We start from the raw sequence: 24,864 nt of genomic DNA, 5'->3' as shown, positions 1-24,864 counted from the left end.
GATAAGTTCCAGTTAGTTCTGGCGAATAGTAGTGGTCCTGTTTAGAAGCATGTCGAGTGGGCATGGTTTTGTTTTCGTGGTGTATGGAATATTTGTTGAGTCGCTTTGACCACTTGTGTGACACTCGAGAGCAGTTCGTTTTTATATCAGGCACTACGTTACTGTTATTGGAACGTTCGAGTTGTTGGCACGCAATATTTACCATTAACTTAGAAACGTTATTTTATAGAATTCCACATTTCATTGTGTACTTAAGGAACCACTGAATAGGCCGTTAATCACTTTATGGGATTTGAGCTGAAAACCCAGTCACGTATGTAACAGAGACTTGGACATAGCGTTAGATAGCCGTCAATGCCGGAAGTTCATAAATTTTTTTAAGGAACAGGCGGCGGTGACATTAATCATTTTTTGTAGAAGGGGCTCAGTTAGATCTCATTATACTGGAGGCCTATTTCAGCACGTGTGTCTGACATTATTTGAAAGCAAAATTAATCATTGTCACAGTATTAAAACGAAGAATTTACGATCTTTTCAAGCAGCAGTTAAGAAAAAGATAAACTAAAAATATTATTAAAAAATTGATATATATATATATATATATATAATTAATTTTCCAAGATAAAAGCTCGAAGAAAGAGGAAAACAAATTAAGGATTGGTCGTACTACGCTATGGTAGATTCGGATCAGGAGTTTGTTCTATCGGAATAGCTCGCAGTCAGTGTCTAATTACTGTAGTCTATAAGCACAAAAAGATTCGTTCAAGGAAGAACATACAAAGATATGAAAAGTAAACAAGGAAAAGAACTGAACAATTTAATTTCACAAAAGTAAACAGGAAAAAAATTGAACAATTTAGTTTCACAATATTTCAACGATATTTGTCTGAAGTCGATCCTCCTCACGTGTACTAAATTTCTGACTCACGATTAAGTAGATTGTTGCTATATTAATTCTTCTACCTGCGGAGCTTCTTCGGCTGGCGTCGCTTCTCCACCCACAATCGATGTCTTCTACTGTCTTGGCTTTCTTTGGCGTTCACTTTGCCAGCTTCCATTGCCACCTTTATACCACTTTGCCAGTCTCGTCGTGGACGACAATTCATCTTCCGCTGGAATGGCCCATCGTAGTGCTGCATTTGGTATCTTGCCTCCATTCATCCAGTTCACATGGCCAAATCACATCAGCTGTTTTTATATACGTGCGTTGTGTGTTCTTTCAGACATATCAGAAAGACATCACCATTTTGATCCAAAAGCCAATATCAGTGAAGACACAAAGGAAATACAGACATTATCTGTGAGTGGGCATTGATTTAAATCAATCAGGAAAGTTGAAAATTTGTGCAAGACCGGGTCACGAAACCGAGTCTCTTGCTTACTAGGCTGATGCGCTGAACACTGCTGCATCCGATTACAGTGGTCATCGCCACTGCACGGGCTATAGTAGCACACCTCCCGTCACACCCCAATTCTCAAGTTACCTACTCACTTGGCTCGAACTCTTACGGGAATGCGCAAATACCGTCAGTATTGAAGATAATGGGCAAGCAGCACTACATTAGCAGAATGTGGACAAGTTGAGAATTTGGGTCTGGCGAGAGACATGCTCACATAGTCCGAGCAGTTGCGACGACAACGGTGTTCGGATGGCGCGGTGATCAGCGCGTCTGTCTAGGAAGCAGGAAACACGGCTCTGTGTCCTGGTCCGGCACACATTTTCAACTTTATCCATTGATTTAAATCAGTGCTCATACACAGCCAGTGTCTGTAATTCCTATGTGTTACCTGTTTTGGTTGGTTGCCGTCATTAGTATCCCTATCCATCTTCATCCTTTGTCGGATTACGTCATTTCTTATCCTATCCATTCTTAAGTAATCCATCTCAGTGGCAAACAGTTTATTCTCATTTCTTTTACTAACGTCCTAGGTTTCTGCTCTGTAAAAAACTACACTATGGACTATATTAATTCGTGAATGATAAAAAATGATCATATTCCAAAAACTTTGGAAATTTGAAAGAAACTTAATAATGAATTGAGATTTTCGTGTAGTATGTTATCTTGGAGAAGGGGTAAGACTATCGTTGTCTATGCTTCTGTATACAGACCAGAGCAGATATACTAGGTCATCATATTCTACTTAAATTTGACGCTCTTTGTTACACGTCTACCAGTTACGCCCATTTGCTTTATTCAAATATTGAAAGAGTCTAGTGGAGCCAAGGGTCGTATTTTAATTTCCATTCTTAATCTTGTAGACATTTTATTTTAGTAACACGACCAGTAATCGAGGACTACAATCACGGGCACCCATACGATAATCTTAGGGGAAGGTGTTGGGAAGATGCTGAGACCTGTGATATACTTTTAATACTTTGAAAGAGAAACGGCAACTTGTAAGCAGAGATAAAGAAGTCACAGTTCCGATCCTTTTAAAAACCTGCGTAACACGGATCTTTAAATAAATTTCTTGGAAGAAAGACACCTGAATACACTATATTTTTATCCCTTCTCTGAGAGATTTGAGGGTGGGAGGGCGACCCTCTCTGGACCCCTGGTATGACTGCCCTGGCCTACATTCCATTGCAGATTCTTTTGCATTGCTTATATATTAGAGGTTGATGAGCCACCAGGCAAATTTTCTCTGGTGTTTCGGCAGATGTCTGATATTTTGTTTTTGCAGCATGTAGCTAGAGTCAGCACAGTCACGTCTTCCACGTGACACCCAGCGTCCACGAAAAGCGGCGGTTTGTTTTCCGCTACAACAAAATATTTCTAAAGCGGAATTTTTCGTGCTCATTCGATTGAGTAGTACTATATTAATATATTGGGAAGTGCGTCTTTTCGATATGTGTCAACAAGGACTGTAAAACATGCAGAACAGCTCTGCTCTGTCGCTTTTGTAATACTGGTTATGCTTACTGTTCTACGCTAACTGCTAACAGACACCGATGAAACGAATATCGACTTGGAATAATTATTGATCACACTATCACATTAAAATGTGAACACAGTCCACAAGCCGTTGTGGCGGGCTATCGTCGGCTCTATCCTCTTCCTCCAATGGCGTGATTGGGTGCAGCATGAGGGGGCATGCGTCAGCACCCCATTATCCGTCACTTCGTCAATACTTGTTCAAGTATCTCCTGAACTGGCATCACACGATGACCGCACACCGTTCCAGTACTCTTAAGGAAAACTCCCTCGCAGTACTGGGAATCAAACCCAGGTGTCCTTGCATGGACACTGGGAGTCGCAGGAATGAAACGATAACCAGTATTTGTTTGGGATGACTGTAGTTACACATTGAAAAAAGGATATTGCATTTTTCTGCTTAAACACCAGGGAAAATCTGCCTGACGCCTCTTAGGAGCAACACCCGCTAAACGGCGAAAGATACTAATCTTTTGTTTCGTGGGCTATATCACCAATTTGCTCCGGTGAAAACGAACGATACAGATCATCCTGCAGTGGATGATGAATTCGTCACAAAGCACAAGGACGAAAGTAACTTCCACTTAATGTGTCACTGCCAAGATAGATTGCTCGATAAAACATGGCTACAGCATGGAACGAAAAGTAACTGGAAGAACGTGCAGTTAGACGAACAGAAAAGACACTTTTACTCAAAGATAATAATTATACTGAAGTCACAGCGATTCATGATGGACCCCTCAAAGTTTCGAACAGTGTGACAGCGTACTTAATAGTGTGTCACAGACGGAAAGTCATGCTCTGAGGCGTGCTTCCGCCCTGGCCACAAGGTTGATCAGAATTTCCTGTGGTAGGGCGCTCCGTCCTGAGTCATGACTATTAATTGCTTGATGGTCGTTGGTGCATGTGGAAGTGCTGCAGTACGTCCCTCCGATGCATTAAAGATGCTCTATGGGAGTAAGGCCGAATTACTGGCAGCCTAGGCCTTTCGCCGAATACGCTTTCGTTCCAAGAGATGTTCCATGATGTCACGCATTGTCATCCATAAAAACGTGTCAAGTCCTGAAAAGATGTGAAAGGGGGATGTGCCTCCCAGTGAAGGACCTGGGTTCCATTCTCAATGCTGCCATGAATTTTTCCTTGTTGTGAGTTAGACGGGTGCAGTCTGTCTCATAATGCCAAATGAGGGGCTTACTGAGTGACTCTAAGGTTAACAAAGCCGACAACGGCGGAGAGAGTCCGCACCGAATAGGAATAGGCCAAGAGAAGGGAATAACACTACGATTTGTCCGCTCCAGTCAGTTCATCAGGGATAGAATGCGGAACATCACTTATAAATAATAGAGTAGAGATCAAAAATGGCGTCCTTTGACTTTCGGAAGACATTCTATTGTGTTTAACACCTTCGCCTAGTAAACAAAATACAGTCAGGTGACGAATGTCATGGGATAGCTGCTAACATCGTTTCGAACCTCCTTTTGTCCGGCGTAGTACTGCAACTGGACGTGGTATCGACTGAACAGGTCGTTGGAAATTCCCAGCAGAAATACTGAGCCATAGTGCACGCATAGCACTCCATAGATGCGAAAGTGTTGCTATTACAGGATACTTTGTGCACGAACTGACCTCTCAGTTACGCACAGTAAATGTTCGACCTGGCTGGCCAGACCCTTCGCTCGAACTGCACAGAATGTTATTCAAACCAGTTGCGAATAATTGTGAGCCGGTGACAAAGGCATCGTTGTTGGGAAACATTAAGTCCATCAATGATCGAAAATGGTCTGCAAGTAGACGAACATAGCCAGTTACAGTCAAAGATGGGTTCAGTTCGATAAGGGGACCCAGTCTGTTCCATGTAAAAACAGCTCACACCATTATTGAGCCACGACCAGCTTGCACAGTGCCTTGTTGACAACTTGGGTCCATGACGTCGTGATGTCTGTGCCACTCTCTAAATCTACCGTCAGCTCTTAACAACTGAAAACTCGAATCATCTGACCAGACTTCGGTTTTCCAATCGCCTATGGGCCAACCACTATGGTCGCGAGCATAGGAGAACTGCTGCAGGTGATGTGCTCGTAGCAAAGATATTCGTAGCAAAGACACTGGCGTCGTTGGTCAGCTGCCAAAGAAAATTAATGGCAGATTTCACTGCGCTATCGTAAAGAGTACGTTCGTCGTACGTCCGACGTTGATTCCTGCGGTTATTTCATGCAGAGTTGCTTGCTGTTAGCACTGATTACTTTAGGCAAACGCTGCTGCTATCGGTCGTAATATGAAGGTCGTCAGAGACTGCTTTGTCAGTGGTAAAAGATAATACATGAAATTTTATATTCTCGGCACTTCTTGACACAGTGGACCTCGGAATATTGAATTCCCTAACAATTTCCGGAACTGAATGTGCCATGTATCTAGCTCCAACTACTACTCCACTTTCAAGGAAGCTAAGGTAAAATGACTACACGAAAGTGTGAAGAAATCTAAAAAGAAATTACTGTCGGAAGGATGGGCTCAGCATGTTGAAAAGTCGAAACAACTTTCGATGAAGATAAAAATAAGTGCGGTAACAGTAAGAGCTCAATGAGGCGAAAGCTTGTAAGTGGAAGGAGTACATAGAAGGTCTCTCGGGGGGGGGCGGAAACTTGTCTGTTGGCGTGATACAAGTAGAAACAGGGGGCAACAGGGAAGAGAGAGGGGATTCAGTATTAGAACCATAGTTTAAAAGACCTTTGGATGAGTTTCAGAAACCACTAGTACAAGTGGCAAAATAATTACTATTCACGTTTGAGCAGAATTTATGACACTGGCGAATACCATCAGACTTTAGGAGAAACAAAAGAGGTCTATGTTACTTTCCTGCTTTGCCTGATTCAATCCGATTTTCATGTACGTAATTTTAGGCGTATCTAAACTTGCTTTTCAATACTTAACAATGAGAAGTAAAAATTCTCTATACTTTAATTTGTGAGAGAGCCTGGGAGAGAGTTTAGCAGAGAACTTAATATATGGTTGGAATGGTTCCAAGAGACAAGCGATGAAGATCCTGATAGTGATATTACTAACTCAGAGAACGAGGACTGGGTAAATGAAAGTGATCATGATTCAGGAACAGAAAACGAATTGACAGAAATTGATAAATATGAATCACAGGAAGAAGTAATGTAAGACGACGTATTCTATTCAGAAAATTATGGAACAACGAAATGGAGCAAAAGTAAATATCCTATTCATGTTAGAACGAGATCTTCTGTTATTATTACCCGTTTACCGGCACCCAAAAACGAAGTTTGCGCTACAAAGACATAAATAGATTTTACGAAGTAATTTTTGGATGTAATATAACACCCAATATCAAAACATGTACTAATACTTACATCAATGAAATTCGTGGTAACTTTTCCGCTGAAACAATTTTGTATAGATCATAGCATTCATTGGTTTCAATGTTGTGGGATAAGCTTTCATTCGTTTGTAATATCTGCATGGATCTCGGAGACGTTATAGAAAGAGTTTTTCAAAGATGTGGGATAACTGAAACGGCAACGGACTTGAGTCATGTAGGAATGAAAACCGATTTAGGTTGCACGTCAGATGTCTGAGGTTTGACAGCTGTTGATAGAGGTACTTCCAGAGGGAGTGAGAAGTTGGCAGCTTCCAGAGAGGTATCTGAGATGTTTACTAACAGTTGGCAAAAAATTTTATCATCTTAGAATATTTTGTGTATTAAGTGTATTATATTTAGATTTCAGTAAAATACTCCTAAAACAATTGATACCTACCGTTTAAAGTGCTCAAATACACTGTGTATGTTGCGTATGACAAATGTCATCCACACGAGTGATCGTGGCAGAAATTATGGCGCGAGTAACGGAGGGTTACCAGTTCACGCAACGAAGATGCTGGTAAGGATAATATACAGAATAATTGAAAAGAAAATACAGGATCTGTTAGATGATGATCAGTTTGCCTTTAGCTAAGGTACAGGGAAAGACGAGTAATGTAAAGTAAGTAGAAAAACCAAGAAGGAACAATGAGGCTGGAAGAGCAAGAACGAAGTGTTTAAACTGAAAGATTGTAAGGCAGGTGTGTAATCTCCCCCCCCCCCTGTTCAATCAGTGAAGGAAATACAAGAATTTCAAGAGCGAGATTAAAATTCAGGATGAAAGGATGTCAATGGTAAGATTCGCTTATGACTTTTCTATCCTCAGTGAAAGTGAAGGAGAACGACTGAGTGTGTTGAATTGAAACAACAATGTGATGAAAACAGAATATGGATTGAGAGAAAATCGATGAAAGACGAAACTAACGAGAAGTACCAGAAATGGGGAGCAGCGAGAAACTTAACATCAAAATTAATCACGAAGCAGATTAATTGTAAGAAGCAATTTTGCTACGTACGAAACGAAAAAAAAAAAAAAAAACATGACTGACGGAGCAAAGAGGACATCAAAAGCAGACAAGCACTGACAGAAAGAGTGTTCCAGCCCAAGAGAAGTGTGTTACTATCAAACATTGGTCTTGAATCTGAGGAACATATTTCTGTGAATGTTCGTTCGGAGCACAATATCATATGGTAGTGAGACATGAAGTGAGTGAAAACCGTAACAGAATGGAATCGAAGCCTTTGAGATGTACTGCTACAGAAGAATATTGCAAATTAGGTGGACTAGTAAGGTAAGGAATGAGGTTGTTCTCCGCAGAATCGGTGAGGAAAGGAACGTATTGAGAGCATGTACAGCTGTTCTCTCCCTTGCAGTGGATACGGTCTGTCTATTATCTCAGGACCCGTTACTCTCTCTCAGTCCAGCCTTTCCTGTCATTATACGGTATTCACATGGGGTTTAGACGTCCGTTTTGGTCACAATGTTCTAGTGCACAGCATCACCAGCATTGTGAAGCCCAATGCAGGATTGGCTCAGGTGACTGTTTACATAGGTGGGTTACGTAGGGATTTCACTAAAGAGGATCAGGTAGTGATTGTGGGTGGGGCTGGTAATAGTATTGATAGGGATGGGGAGTATGACATAGATGGTGACCTGGAAAAGATATCCACTGAGACTGGCAACAAGAATGTGCATTTCATGGAACTGTTACAGCGTCACGATCAGCCTCCTCTTAATACAGTCATCAGGCGTAATAACATGAGACTTGGGAGTGCGTTGATGACGGAAGGCATGAGTCACATTTCAGTGGTGTCGGTGGAGTCTATGAGCAGGACGGGTTTCACTAGACATGGCCTGCACCTCAACAGACCTCAACAGGTATGGGAAGGGTAGGTTGGCAAAGCTTATAGGTGACAGCGTAGGTGGGGGTGGTGGGATCACTCATGGGAAAATTCCTGCAGTAGTGGGTGTTAGAGCTGTACCTTTTTTAGATTGAAGTCAGCTGATAGGTATGCCTACTTAAGGGAAGTCTCTCTAACAAAGAAACCACTTTCGACAAAGCTTAGGTATCCGATTATTGAGGGAATTAGTATATTTCATCAAAATTTACAAGATATTAGAGATAAAGTTAGTGAACTGCTTATAGATGTTGACTTTGAAATTATTGGTATATCTGAACACTTCTTAAATAAGGAGATAATTCAGAGGCTTCCTTTACCAGGATACAGGTTGGCTGGCAGCTTTTCTAGGAGCTCATTGCGGTGTGGGGAGTAGCCATGTATGTGAAAAACGGCATCCCATTTGATTCAATTAATGTTTCAAAGTACTGCACTGACAAGGTGTTTGAATGTTGTGCAGGTGTGGTCAAATTTAGTGGAGCTAAACTTCTAACTGTTGTTATTTATAGATCCCCAGACTCCGATTTCACAACATTTTTGCTAAGGCTAGAGGAGGTTCTTGGTTCACTTTATAGGAAACACAAAAAGTTAGTTATATGTGGTGACTTCAATATTAATTGTATGAGTGATTGTGCAAGGAAAAGGACGCTGGTAGACTTCCTTAATTCATATAATCTTATGCAAACCGTATTCTTTCCAACAAGAGTGTAAGGGAACAGTAGAAGAACCATAGACAACATTTTTGTTCATTCCTCATTACTAGAAGGGCATTCTGTTAGCAAAAAGGTGAATGGCCTTTCAGATCATGATGCACAAATTTTAAGTCTAAAAGATTTTTGTGCTGAAACACATGTTAAATGTAGTTATCAACTTTTTAGGGAAGGTGATGCAGTTGCTCTAGAGACCTTTGTAAATTTTATCAAGGAACAAGAGTGGCAAGATGTTTATAACGCTTTCCTCAAGACTTTTCTCGTGCTCTTTGAAAGTTGCTTTCCGTTAGAACGTTCAAAACAGGGTAGTATCACAAACAGGCAGCCTGGGTGGCTGACTAGAGGGATAATAATATCCTGTAGAACAAAGTGGCAATTATATCAGAGCGTTAGAAATAGTCAAAATCTAAATGCAGCAGCCCATTACAAACAGTATTGTAAGGTGCTTAAAAAGTTATTAGGAAGGCAAGAAGTATGTGGTATATGGATAGAATAGCAAAGTCTCAGGATAAAATTAAAACCATATGGTTAATCGTAAAGGAAGTGGCTGGTCTGCAGAGACAAATCGAGGATATAGAATCAGTGCGTAGTAGGAATGTCCGTGTTACTGATAGGTCGCATATACGTACAGTATTTAATAATCACTTTCTGAATATCGCAGAGAAATGTTCCTCGATGACACTGACAAGAGGGAGATTGAGTTAATAATTAAATCACTAAAGACCAAGAACTCTCATGGATATGACGGGGTATCTAGCAGAATACTGAAGTACTGTTCTATGTATGTTAGCCCAGTACTTAGCTATATCTGTAACTTTTCCTTTAGGACTGGTCGGTTTCCTGACAGATTAAAGTACTCGGTAATGAAGCCACTTTATAAAAAGGGAGACAAGGATAATGTTGACAACTATAGACCTATTTCTATCCCATCGGTGTTTGCTAAAGTTATCGAGAGGGTTGTATATACAAGGTTACTGGAGCATTTAAATTCACATAATTTGCTGTCAAAGGTACAGTTTGGTTTTAGAAATGCTTTAACAACTGAAAATGCTATATTCTCTTTTCTCTGTGAGGTTTTGGACGGATTAAATAAAAGGTTGCGAATGCTAGGTGTTTTCTTTGATTTAACGAAGGCTTTTGACTGTGTTGACCACAAAATATTACTGCAGAAGTAATGGGAGTAGCTTACAATTGGTTCGCCTCTTACTTTAAGAACAGAAAGCAGAAGGTAATTCTCCGCAATATTGAGAGTGATAGTGATGTTCAGTCCCAATGGGGCACTGTTAAGTGGGGCGTTCCCCAGGGTCGGTGCTGGGGCCACTGCTGTTTCTTCTTTATATAAATGATATGCCTTCTAGTATTACAACTGATTCAAAAATATTTCTGTTTGCTGATGACATCAGCTTGGTAGTGAAGGATCTTGTGTGTAATATTGAAACAGTATCAAATAATGTAGTTCATGAAATAAGTTCGTGGGTTGTGGGAAATAAGTTGATACTAAATCACAGTATGACTCAGTTTTTACTGTTTCTAACTCACAATTGAACAAGAACCGATATTTTGATCAGATAGAATGGGCATATTATAAGCGAGACGGAACAGTTCAAGTTCCTAGGCGTTCGGATAGATGGTAAGCTGTTGTGGAAAGCCCATGTTCAGGATTTTGTTCAGAAACTAATTGCTGCTTTATTTACCATTAGAACAGTATCTGAAATAAGTGACAGTTCAACACGAAAAGTAGTCTACTTCGCATATTTTCATAAGCTTATGTCATATGGTATTATTTTTTGGGGTAATTCTGATTCAAAAAGGTTGTTTTCGGCTTAAAAGCGGGCTGTTCGAGCTATTTGTGGTGTAAGTTCGAGAACCTCTTGTCGATCCCTATTCAATAGTCTGGGAATTCTGACATTGCCCTCACAGTATATATTTTCTTTAATGTCGTTTGTTGTTAGCAACATTAGGTTATTCCCTACAGTTAGCAGCATTCACTCAGTTAATACTAGGCAGAAATCAAATCTGCATGTGGAATGCACTTCCTTGACTCTTGTGCAGAAAGTAGTGCAGTATTCTGCTGCATCTATTTTCAAGAAGCTACCACAAGAACTAAAAAATCTTAGCAGTAGCCGAAACACTTTTAAGTCCAAACTGAAGAGTTTCCTCATGGCTCACTCCTTCTATTCTGTCGAGGAGCTCCTGGAAAAGCTGAAAAATTAAGCAAATTCCAGTGTTACATTGTTGATTTTCTTTATTTAAACTTACGAATTGTCGCCTGAATATGTTTCTGATATTTCATTTTATCTTTTTCTACTATTGTGTCTTGAAAGGAGTGTCTTGAAAGGGGGATATAAGATGAATATCAACAAAAGCAAAACGAGGAATGTAGTCGAGTTAACTCGGGTGATGCTGAGGGAATTGGATTAGGAAATGAGACACTTAAAGTAGTAAAGGAGTTTTTCTATTTGGGGAGCAAAATAACTGATTATGGTCGAAGTAGAGAGGATATAAAATGTAGACTGGCAATGGGAAGGAAAGCGTTTCTGAAGAAGAGAAATTTGTTAACATCGAGTATAGATTTAAGTGTCAGGAAGTCGTTTCTGAAAGTATTTGTATGGAGTGTAGCCATGTATGGAAGTTAAACATGGACGATAAATAGTTTAGACAAGAAGAGAATAGAAGCTTTCGAAATGTGGTGCTACAGAAGAATGCTGAAGGTTAGATGGGTAGATCACATAACTAATGAGGAGGTGTTGAATAGGATTGGGGAGAAGAGAAGTTTGTGGCACAACTTGACTGGAAGAAGGGACCGGTTATCACCAATTTAGCATTGGAGGGCAGCGTAGAGGGTAAAAATCGTAGAGAGAGACCAAGAGATGAATACACCAAGCAGATTCAGAAGGATGTAGGTTGCAGTAGGTACTGGGAGATGAAGAAGCTTGCACAGGATAGAGTAGCATGGAGAGCTGCATCAAACCAGTCTCAGGACTGAAGACCACCACAACAACAACGAACTATTGTGTTATAATTTCATGTATTGACTCGTTCCATGACCAAGGAGACTTCACCTTAATTTGGTGCCACGGAACAATAAATAAATAAAAGTGTCTGTGTATGTCTATAACTGAGATTGCCCATGATGACACAGTTGTGAATAAGATAAAAAAATAAAGGCAGGAAAATAGATATCTCGTCTTTTTGGAAAACACAATCTGGAATTCTGATCATGAATGGCAGCATAACAGGTCGAATCATCATATTGACGTACAAGTTCTCCTTCATGGTTAGTGGGATAACAAAGAGGATGCTTTTGCTCCCATACGAAATCGCATCCCAGACCATAATTTCAGGTGTAGGTCCAATGTGTCTAGCAGACAAGCTGACTGCCGGCTCTCAATTGGACTCCTTCTAACCAAGACACAGCCATCACTGGTACCGAACAGATCTCCAAACTTCCCTCCGATGATCTGCCCCTTGGCACCATTGAAGTTGCAAATTGGCGTCTGGCTCGGAATTATTACAGTAACAATAAATATTCGTTCTGTCACTGTGGTGCCAACCAACTGTTTGCAAAACCTCTGCTGCAGATGCAGTACGATGCACCAGAGCCACACGCCGAACACGATGATCTCACTCGGTAGTGCCACGTGACCATCCGTAACTCGGTCGTCTTGCGACCGTACATTCACGTACAGTGGCTACATTCCTGTCAAGTCTTTCTGCAATATCGCAGAAGGAACGTTACACGATCCCATTCAAATTCAGTGAGGTGTTCATAATGGCGTCTTTCTTGCCTTCAACTCTCCATGTCCAATCTCAGAGGCAACTAATGCTCACTACCATTACAGCGTGTATTTAAAGCAAGAATGATTGGTAACCCCATACAGGTGCTAGTAGCGCAACTCCCTTGCGAATGGATCGAATGGATCTGAATACATCTCAACTGTCGTGTGTAGAAACACGCCTGCCGACTTTCTCGCACAACTGCTTCTTCGCTTTTTACATCACTTTACATTGAACTTCTATTGCAGGGATGACTAGAGGAGAAAATGTGAAATGTGATCCACTCCCTCTCCACGATACAGTGTTTGCCTCCCTCTCCCCCTCTCTTGCCACTTTCGATAAAACTTTATGGCACGGCATATGATCAAAGCTGTGTGATTACGAAGAACGTTCCCTGGCCATACAGTGCGTGCAGACTGCGATGCCATGTTGCGCAGATCGGCAGGAGACACTAAGGTAGCTACTCTTTCGGAACAGAGGGACGGAAACGCTCAGTGCTCAGGACGGAAATGTGTTAAGTCGTCGGCACATGGGACGAATTAGCTAACGTTGACGTGCCACTCTGCGACATTTTGCTGTCACTCTCTTTTAGTTCTCGTTCAGGAGCCATTTCGTCATATGATTCACAAAATAAGCTCTGCAATATTTCCACAATGTGCCAAGTAAAGTAGAACCAATGGGAAGCGAGAGCGCCCCCTATATTACAATCAGAAATTAAGACGCTGTACCGTATATGTCGTGTTCAGCAGAAATCCACATTCGGTGGGTTTTATATTATGCTCTACATCCTATAAATAGATGTTGTTTCTAAGCACCAGCACGTTGCATGACTCAAGAATGAATCATTATTGTTACGATTTGTTGTAATAAAATTTCGGGATACATCGTACTGATGATTTACAAATTTTCATATTTTTTGCCGTATGTAGTTATTAGTGTAAGCTATTTAGAGGAAACTACTATCTGAAGTTTCATGAAAAAGCTTCTTCTCGTTACAATTTGCTATAATTAAATGTCATTAACATTTCGACAGTTAAAGCCTTTAAACAATATAATGGAAAATATTCTGCTAATAAAAGCTGAGTTGCGGTATTGTGTAGTTGGTTGAGGGACCACCATCTGGTACAGAGGATGTGAGTGGAAATTTTTTTTTCCATTTTCGCATTTTCTAAAATGTTGTGGAGATTTCCTACGAAATTAAGAGAAATAATTTCTGTAACATTTGATGTTGTCTAAATGTAAGTGCACTCTATGACAAGAGTGAATATGTTCCAAGAAGCTTACGTCCTTCCTCAGTGAAGACATAGCTTTCACTTTCGCCTTATTACACATTTACGGATACTGAAGTTTGTATTTAAATATACCACAGACAGAACAACATGACTTGCATACCGTCAGCAGGGAAACGTTCGCTTGAATAGGGCTAATATGCGACTGGTTTGAGAGACAAATAAAGCCTACAACTTCGGCCGGATAGCGCTGACAGAGCAAAATCACGTTAACCAGCTGGTGGCCTGTGCCGACGACACTGTGTCTCTTGGCGTGGGACACATTGTCTAAGCGTGCACGTCCACATCCACGTTAGCTGCCTCGTCCCATGTGCTGAAGGTTTTGCTGTGTAGAGGTAACAACATCTGCACTAGCTGTACTGGTTGCTTGATGCACAAAGCACCTTAATTTATTTTAATGCACTTACCAAGACAATTGCTTGTAAGCGTCTCAGATCAGCGTAACCGTGTGCCCACAACCTCGTTTCTCTATGTAGGGAGTACCGCAGTATGTCCAGCGCGGAATCCTCTCCTTCAGCGGCAGCGGCAGCAGAGGCTGCCAGCGACCTCAACTACCTGCTACAGCCTCTGCACTGGACGGCCGTCATGCGACACCCAAGTGGCGCCGCCTGCTCACCTTTCTGGTTCCGACTGTACACCCTCGCTATGTTATCGTTAGACCTGTCGTTCGTCTGCTCCACGCTCATCGTGTTGTTCCGGGAGGGCACAGCGGATATGGACGTCTTCACACTGACCCTCAGTGTTGCAGACACAAACGGCACCTGGCTCTTCCGCTTGGCACACACCGTTATGTGCGAGCGTGCCTTCCATCAGCTCGCTGATCAGGTAAGTGGCATTTCTGCAACTCATGACGTGCTGTATAGTTACGATTCCTTGTTCGTGAATTTCTGGTTGCAGCTCAGGGTAGAGTGCTTCTCGCAAGGATGTTAACACATCCTTCTCCTTCCGAATACGTAGACCACACATAGAGGGTGTCACAGAAAATTGATTTGTACTATGTATCACTAGAATTCTGAGGACCTATCGGTTGCTAAGAACAGAAGCATTGTGATACAAACAGAACTGCGATTTTTCGTTGACACATTTTTGTCACGGAGTTCCGTATCATGCGCCACTAAAAAAAAACTGTTTATGAGCAAAGTCAGTCTGCCACAACTGTTTATCAGAATTCACTGTAGAGAGAAATGAGAATATTGAACGGAGACTGTGTCATGCCAAGTCAACAGTCGGCAAAAAACCTTGAATACAATGTGCGCCCTGCACTTAGCTGCAATGTTAACACAGGAAGTCACTTCCTGCAGTGTTGGTACAAATGAATGTGCTCTTCTGTGCCATGTTAAGGTGAAGATTACGTTACCTATCTTATAGGTGGGGCACTTTTATAAATATTATACAAATATACTGAAAAACAGAAAATCAAAAGAAGTTCCTCTGAAATTGTAGATCATCAAAACACATTATTTCTTCCAGAATGAGATTTTAACTCTGCAGCGGATTGTGCGCTGATATGAAACTTCCTGGCAGATTAAAACTGTGTGCCAGACCGAGACTCGAGAGCTTCTGTAAAGTTTGGAAGGTAGGAGACGAGGTACTGGCAGAAGTAAAGCTGTGAGGACGGGTTGAGAGTCATGCTTGGGTAGCTCAGTTGGAGAGCACTTGCCCGCGAAAGGCAAAGGTCCCGAGTTCGAGTCTCGGCCCGGCACACAGTTTTAATCTGCCAGGGAGTTTCAGTGTATTAAGTTCCCTACCTATGGTATATTCATTGGGATTATCACGCATATAAAAAAAAGTTCTGCTCCACCCCTGTTCCCAGAACCCCTGAAGAAAGACATTGACTGTAGATATTGTATCACAGACACAGTCCCTTTGACCAGAGATCTCACTAAACCTTCCCAAATATGTAAACAACCAGGCATGAGCAGCGCCTATTAGACGGAGGGGGTCCGGCAGCCGCTCAGTTCCAGTCATTCCACCAGGAAGAAGGTACACAGCTCGTGTTGTCTTTGCAACCACGACACCATGCATCGAGGTACAAATGGGCCCAGCAACATGCCGAATCGACCGCTAAGGATGGGCATCACGTTCTCTTCACCGATGAGTGTCGCATATGCCTTCAACCAGACAGTCGTTGGAGACGTGTCTGGAGGCAACCCGGTCAGGCTGAACGCCTTAGACACACAGTCGAGCGAGTGCAGTAAGGTGGAGGTTCCCTGCTGTTTCGGGGTGCCATTATGTGGGGACGACGCCATTGGTGGTCATGGAAGACGCCGTAACAGCTCTACGATACGTGAATGCCATCCTCCGACCGATAGTGCAACCATATCGGCAGGATATTGGTGAGGCATTCATGGACGACAATTCGCGCCCCCCAATTCCTTCAGGATAACGATAATGCTCGACTAGAGTGGTCAGTATGTTCTCCAGATATGAACCCTATCGAAAGTGCGTGGGATGAAATGAAAATGGCTGTTTATGGACGACGTGACAAAGCAACCACTCTGAGGGATGTACGCCGAATCACCGTCGGGGAGTTGGTCAGTCTGGACCAACAGTGGCTTGATGAACTTGTGGCTAGTATGCCACGATGAATACAGGCATGCATCATCTCAAGAGGATGTGTGCAAGAGGACGTGCTACTAGGTATTATAGGTACCGGTGTGTACAGTAATCTCGACCACCACCACTGAAGGTCTCGCTGTACGGTGGAAGAACATGCAATCTGTGGTTTTTACGAGCAATAAAAAAGGCGGAAATGGTGTTTATTTCTCTATTTCAATTTTCTGTACAGGTTCTGGAACCCTCGGAACCAAGGTGATGGAAAACTTTTTTTTATGTGTGTCTGTTGACTTCAACTCTGTATTGGCACAAATTCCTTCATATTTATTCTACAAAACGCGAAACGTTAACTCCATTCTTCTCCACCATCATTCACAAACATCTTCCCCTTAGTAAAATCCAGCATGTAATAGTTCTCCGTAACAAAGTGCAAGAGCACAAAACTGGTGCATAACCCTTAGACAGTTATCAAGTTCGCCTCAAGTACCTCTTTCTGGTGTGCTATATTATTAAAAATTCATCCATTCCTGTTTTACTCTTGTTCCCTACGGCATTGACAAACTGGATTCCGTTAACTGGTAAGGCTGAAGGTCGGAATTTTTGGAATTTATTTAGCCGTTCATATAATATGGCTGATACCGCACTGACCTTGCTACCTGACTCTGCTAACGTATCTTTGTTCCAAATATATCAGTCTCAAAAATAGTCGTTAATTCTTCAGTAAGTTTTTCTTTGCTCTCGTGTAGTAGATTTTGCCCTATTATTTCAACTTTTGTGTCTATAATCGGGACTGAACCATTCCCGGAGTTCGTTCCGAATCACAGCCTGTTAGAAACCTCTTTCAGTTTTCTTCATGTGCTGATGAGTATTCTCCACGGTTATCTATTTATAGTGATCAGTTCGGTTTCCTCCTACTGTCCATAAATTTGTGATCATTATTTTGCCAGTGATACCCTGTGTGATATCGCTGTGTTAACTATCTTCTTAACACCTTGCTTTGTCATTATTTCTGTCACTACCGTAAACGCTATATTTCGTGTCGTCATCAAAATTACTCTCTCCGCGATAATCGTTGATCCTGTGCTGTTCGGGGTAACGTAAATTGCAACAACCGCTATTTCACTATTCAAGGATAGACACAGCCTCCTTTGTTCTTCCTTGTAATTTTCTATCGATTATATCTTATCCAGGATTAAATAAAATACATCCAAATCATGGTTAGGCAAAAGCGAAACTTTTCCGAGTAACCAATTGTAACATTTGAATCAAAATCTGTGTTAGTTCTTGTTCACACACCAGATCTTAAACTTATAGTTTGGATAAACTCTTTCATCGTTCGATCTCGAAGTGAGTAACTAGAGTGGCTAGAGTGACTGATACTCGTGCACACTTAAAAAATATTCACTTGCCGTAGTGGTGGTGGTAACACCACTGCTTCAAATATCGTAGCTATGTTTTCAAAAATCGGCAGGTAGCGTGGGTTTTAGAAGTATTTCGCTGCAACTCACTATAACGAATTTGCACTCCGTCGGTCATTTAATTAAGAGTTCTTTGTTTTCCTTGTACACATTTGCTTTTTTCGTGATATTGCTGTCTTGTCTGTTATTCTGGATGGACAAGTTTGTCGTTATTTCCCCGCACCAGACTTTGTGATTAACGTAGTCTGCTTTTATCTCTTGACCTCCGTAATATATTTCTTTGTGTTCTCCGATAAATTGCTGAAGCAGTTCATTGTTGTTATTGTAAAGAAAGTCTATGAGTGACACCCTGACATTTTTCTCACTTGTCGCAATTAAATCTCTTAATTTCTCTATGACTTGGGTCCAATTCGTGACGACAGTTTTCAGTCTCCTGGTCTTACAACAGCCGACTGCACACTAGTTACCTGAGTCACTTTCCTGTGCAGAAAATTAACAATTTACTGAAATGTTTACCGCTAGTTGTACATCCTGGTTGTTTTCTGTCATTTTAAACATTCTATCGTCGCTGACTGTTGACACGTCACGACAGTACACTGGCTACAGTGTTATCCACTGACATACTTACTGTTGGTTTGTAACCTCCCAACAGAAAAGTTCCGAAACCACCCAATAGTAAAAATATGATTATTTATAATTCACATTCAGCGTAACCTCCCAATAAATGAATGAATTCCGTAACCTACCAATAAAATTGTGGCTCATATATAACCTTTCAATAATTGACTGTGAATTTCAACTGGTAAATTTTGGACGTCAGCAGCGCTGCGTCATGGCCCTGAAAGATCATTCTGAATAAAAAAATGAAAATTCTTACCTCAATAAGGTCGCCGGATAACGTGTATATATCTGTTCCTATAAGAAATTTTTCTGGCACAGCCCAGTGCAATGCTGGCCGATGGATTTATCATGTATAAAAAGAAACAACTGATGTTTCTTTACAATAATCGAGATGACCATGGATTGGAGAAATTAGTAAATTCTTTAAACTGAGGTCAATGATTGTCAAAAGTTACATTTTATGAGAAAGATTATTAGTAAGATATTTTTAAACATTTACATGGGACTTGATATAATAATAATACATATGCGCGAGGCTGTTTTTACCTTATACTACAATGCTCAGGCTCCGCCATCGCTCCACACGACCGGCCCAGCCAACTCCATACACCAGACTGCTAGCAACTACTTACTTCTACCGCTACGCAGTTCCTACTGCAGTCAACACTGCTCTCTGGTCTGAGATTCTCTTATAGCTTACATATCGCAGGCAGCGCGTGAGCAATCCGTCGAAATTACATCTGCTCGAGTGCGCTAGCAACAAATTCCTTAATTATGGACCTCTTACAGGTTGAAAGATTGACTGTCCTAATCAGTTTCCCTGGTTCAATTCCTGACTTGCTGAAAGGCACATGTGGATTGTGACAGTCTTTCTGTGAACATTCTGTACAGCGTGCATTGCCTTTTTGATGTTTAATATTAAGATCAGGCACTTTCAGTGCACCTTTAGTAGGCCAGTCTTGACATTGAACCAGTTCGTTCAAAACTAGTCGCCAAAGATGTGTACTGCAACTGTTGAAAGACTCGTTAATAAACCCTTCATGAACTGTTTACCTATGTTTCTTTTGGAACAGTAATGAGGTAGGAAGCGTGATAAAATATTTCCATCGACAGATGTGTGTCAAAGGATCTCTCGATGATGAAATTGAATAAGTTAAAATTACGTGGCAATTTGAGTGCAAAAAAGTGTGAAATTATTTGCATCTGTCCGTATACCGACAGTTTGTACCGCATAAATACTATATCACGTCTTCAACCTGACAAAAATAATTAAATAATACTGAAATTTTGTTTTTTGTGATCTACATTGTTAATAAATTTGGAACGTAAGACTATGCAGTACGGCGGAAGATTTCCGCCCCGTCTGCATCCCCACGCTCAGGCATTGTGGCGCGGTGGAGGTGGAGGGAGCGTTGACGGGGAGGCAGCAGAGGTGGCGAGGTGAATGGCGAGGTGAATGAGCTGTGATATTCGTGCCAGAGAATAGCTCGCGTGCCGAATAATTGGCCGTCTCTATCCAATATTTTGTAATATAATTAGGGCAGAGTGAAAATCTCGCAGGTTACTCCATTGACGTCAGAATCATGATTACAAAATGGGCTTGCATTAAGTTCTATGTGAGCCTTTTATCTTATTTCATTCGAAAGCTATTCATGACAATTTATATGTGGAGTCAGATTTTCGTTCTAAGCACTCAGTGATGTGGTCTGGTGTGTTCGGATAGAAAACAAGCAACACTGCGTGAAATAAGCACAGGCATGAACGTGGGACATACGACGAACGTATCCGTTAGACAGTGCAGAGAAATTTGGCGTTGATGACCAACCCAAGTGAGTGCTTTTACGAGGGCAGTTCAATAAGTAATGCAACACATTTTTTTTCTGAAACAGGGGTTGTTTTGTTCAGCATTTAAATACACCAGGTTATTCCTCAATCTTTTCGCTACACAACACTATTTTTCAACGTAATCTCCATTCAATGCTACGGCCTTACGCCACCTTGAAATGAGGGCCTGTATGACTGCACGGTACCATTCCACTGGTCGATGTCGGAGCCAACGTCGTACTGCATCAATAACTTCTTCATCATCCGCGTAGTGCCTCCCACGGATTGCGTCATTCATTGGGCCAAACATATGGAAATCTGACGGTGCGAGATCGGGGCTGTAGGGTGCATGAGGAAGAACAGTCCACTGAAGTTCTGTGAGTTCCTCTCGGGTGCGAAGACTTGTGTGAGGTCTTGCGTTGTCATGAAGAAGGAGAAGTTCGTTCAGATTTTTGTGCCTACGAACACGCTGAAGTCGTTTCTTCAATTTCTGAAGAGTAGCACAATACACTTCAGAGTTGATCGTTTGACCATGGGGAAGGACATCGAACAGAATAACACCTTCAACGTCCCAGAAGACTGTAACCATGACTTTAGCGGCTGCGGGGATGGCTTTAAACTTTTTCTTGGTAGGGGAGTGGGTGTGGCGCCACTCCATTGATTGCCGTTTTGTTTCAGGTTCGAAGTGATGAACCCATGTTTCATCGCCTGTAACAATCTTTGACAAGAAATTGTCACCCTCAGCCACATGACGAGCAAGCAATTCCGCACAGATGGTTCTCCTTTGCTCTTTATGGTGTTCGGTTAGACAACGAGGGACCCAGCGGGAACAAACCTTTTAATATCCCAACTAGTGAACAATTGTGACAGCACTACCAACAGAGATGTCAAGTTGAGCACTGAGTTGTTTGATGGTGATCCGTCGATCATCTCGAACGAGTGTGTTCGCACGCTCCAGACAGTCTTGCTTGACCTTGCGGCGATGATGACACACGCTTTGCCCAACGACTCACCGTGCTTTTGTCCACTGCCAGATCACCGTAGACATTCTGCAAGCGCCTATGAATATCTGAGATGCCCTGGTTTTCCGCCAAAAGAAACTCGATCACTGCCCGTTGTTTGCAACGCACATCCGTTACAGACGCCATTTTAACAGCTCCGTACAGCGCTGCCACCTGTCGGAAGTCAATGAAACTATACGAGACGAAGCGAGAATGTTTGAAAATATTCCACAAGAAATTTCCGGTTTTTTCAACCAAAATTGGCCGAGAAAAAAAATGTGTTGCATTACTTATTGAACTGCCCTCGTAGTAATAGCACGATATCGCCTGCAGCGCCACTCCTGGGCTCGTGACTCTAACGGTTGAATCCTAGATGACTCCATAATGGTGAAGGCTATGTTCATATGGAATAGACTGGATCCTCTGGTCCAGTTGAACCGGTCGTTGATTGGGGCTGATTATGTTCGGCCACTCGGAGACCATTTTCAGACGTTCATGAACTTCATGTTCCCAAACAACGGTGCAATTTTTATGGAATACAATGCACCATGTTACTGGGTCCCAATTGTTTGCTACTGTTTTGAAGAAGACTCTCGACATTTAAAGTGAATGATTCGGCCTCCCAGATCACCCGACTTCAGCCCCGTCGAACATTTAAGGGACGTGATACAGAGAGATGAGTTCGAGCATAAAATCCTGCACCAGCAACACTTTCACAATAACTGACGGCTGTAGAGACAGCATGGCTCACACTTTTTGCAGGGGCTTTCATCGACTTGTTGAGTCCATGCCAAGTGGAGTCACTGCGCTACTCTAGGGAAATGTTCGACACGATATTACGCTGTATCCCATGACTTTTGTCACCTAAGTGTAAATAAAAATGTTGCTGGTGTTATCTCGTCACACATGTGTTCACGAAGTTGTGGTCTTGTCCCCCTTCTTCTGATAATGTAAACATACTTCGTATACAAACACTTCTAAGAATGTGTCTGTGTTTCTGTATTACCATGCTTGACTCGGCGTGGTCGTAATTGACACCCTTGCATATAGACAGATGCACCTGGAACATATAATGTAAACTGAGCTCATCAACCATTTATTTGTTCTTCTACTTCAAATACTGGACGCACAGGGAGGTAAAATTCTAATTCACAGCACTGTACGTCTCCACACCTCCCGTTTACTTTTTCAAAACCTTCTCGTACACATAAGCGCAGTCGAGTTGATCAGTAGCGTGGTTCATTTCAGGTGCAGATGCAGATACAAACGATTAAATTTTATTTCCTTTAATTTACATACGGAGTAAACTTCAATTACTGCAGAATAACAGCCCGCATCTCGTGGTCGTGCGGTAGCGTTCTCGCTTCCCACGCCCGGGTTCCCAGGTTCGATTCCCGGCGGGGTCAGGGACTTTCTCTGCCTCGTGATGGCTGGGTGTTGTGTGCTGTCCTTGGGTCAGTTAGGTTTAAGTAGTTCTAAGTTCTAGCGGACTGATGACTATAGCTGTTAAGTCCCATAGTGCTCAGAGCCATTTCTTGCAGAATAACATAGCAGATCTTCCGTCGTTCGGGCAATATTGTGGCAAAAGAAGCTGAGTAGCACCGTGGTGTATTGGTTATGATAATAAACTGTTGCATGGAGGGTCGTGAGTTCAAATCTCACCTGCACTGTACAACTTTAATTTCTATATTCGGTTCGAGTACATTCTATAAGTATCCACAAATGTCAGGAATCATTGTACTGGAATGTTCTGTAGCTGTATATATACTGTATGTGTTCTCGCAGGAGGCAGTTCGCTCCGCGCTCTTGTATTTGCAAGTGCTGAATAAACCTTCGGTAAGTGAAGTTAGTGTTCGCCATTCATGTTATTACACCTTCTTCTACGTGACAACATTTTTAATGTCAGCATCACGATTAGCTCTTCATTTTGTATGCGTTAGGGGACAGAGCATGTACTCATTTCTCTCCATGTTGCAAGTACAGTCGATTAGCTTAATCTACTGACTTTTCATATCTTCAGGGCATCACACGCTGGATTCCAGAACTTCGAGAATGGTTTCACAGCCGAAATTTCAGTATACAAACACGTTGCATTGTAAGTTAATGATCAGAAACTATGACTAATAATTCTGGTTTAAAGTTCGCATCACTGTTGTTTGAAATACTAAGGTTTTGCAAAATAAAATTTACAGTAATGTAATAAACAATGGAGAGTAGCAAAGTTTCAAAGTAAATGCATTTTGAAAGAAGTAATTGGTGAAGATCGCATTGCTGGAAGACTAACCTAATTTCTTAATTTCCTTTTTCGGATTTGGCGACTGAGTGCTAACATTTTTCCAATAAGCTGTGGAATGAAAAGATGATTATGATATTTCTACAGTTTTGGACTATAAATCTTAGTTAACCCAACGCAAAACTCAAAATTTCTGAGTAATATGTCTCCTGGGTGAGCTCCCTGTCGCAGTTTAGCACTGAATTTCAAACACCAAGAAAGTGTGTCTCTGCAGAGAAAAGCTGCCAAACACAGCGTTGCTGCCTGCTCCTGCCATAACGGGGCTGCTGACTTGGATCGAAACTGTCGGTTTTTATGTTTTTAAACGGTGTCTTCTGTGAGTGATTCACCTCCGAGAGAATCTTCAGTTTTAGTTTAAGAGTTAAAAATTCCTGTCACTGATCTCCAAATCGAAAATGCTCTGGTGGACGTTCTTGACAACTTCAGTTTGCTAGTCAGTAATATCAAATAATTTTTCCAATAAGTTGTGGATATGAAAATATGATTACGATTGTGCTACATTTTTGGACTATAAATGTTAATGTACATAACGCAAAACTCAAAATTTCTTAGTAATATGTCAGATTGTGTCGTTAAAAGTGTTTAAGAGTGTCATACGAAAACTGACTGATATTAGCGGAAATATATTCAAAATGGCTCTGAGCACTATGGGACTTAACTTCTGAGGTCATCAGTCCCCTAGAACTTAGAACTACTTAACCTAACTAACCTAAGAACATCACACACCTCCATGCCCGAGGCAGGATTCGAGCCTGCGACCGTGGCGGTCACGCGGTTTCAGACTGTAGCTCCTAGAACCGCTCGGCCACGGAAATATTTTACGTAAGATGAAGACGCTCCAGCGGATATCTCTACAAAAATATTTCATGATCTAAAATTTGTGCCGTCAGCGTCCTATGTTGTGAGTAGATGACATTCTACCTACAACAACGTTATTTCTGATCGGTGATGTTCTACGACCGCAAGACTATAGGGTAATAGCTGTTTGTTCACTGCGATTCATATTAAATATATGACAAGTTAATTAGTAATTTCAGGGACGCACGTTATAGTAAGCAGATGCGACAATAAAGAAATATACCTTCTATTACCGATGTGTAGACTTCCGAAACGAGAAAGTATTAATGTAAAGTAAACCAATTACATGCGCTTTTTGTG

General features: G+C 41.6%; 1 protein-coding gene across 1 annotated transcript in view; it reads left to right on the top strand.

Annotated features, from left to right (window-relative positions):
- The first annotated feature begins 14,482 nt into the window (after positions 1–14,482).
- LOC126092766 (odorant receptor Or2-like) overlaps positions 14,483–24,864 on the top strand; it is a 52,087-nt gene continuing 41,705 nt past the window's right edge. The window contains exon 1 of the mRNA XM_049908494.1: positions 14,483–14,818. Within this exon, the coding sequence (XP_049764451.1) occupies positions 14,483–14,818 (336 nt within the window). The remainder of the gene's footprint in view (positions 14,819–24,864) is intronic.

The sequence above is a fragment of the Schistocerca cancellata genome, chromosome 7, assembly GCF_023864275.1.
Source record: "Schistocerca cancellata isolate TAMUIC-IGC-003103 chromosome 7, iqSchCanc2.1, whole genome shotgun sequence".
Lineage (NCBI taxonomy): Eukaryota > Metazoa > Arthropoda > Insecta > Orthoptera > Acrididae > Schistocerca > Schistocerca cancellata.
The sequence above is the reverse complement of the archived record's forward strand: the minus strand, read 5'-3'. Positions and strand labels throughout refer to the sequence as shown.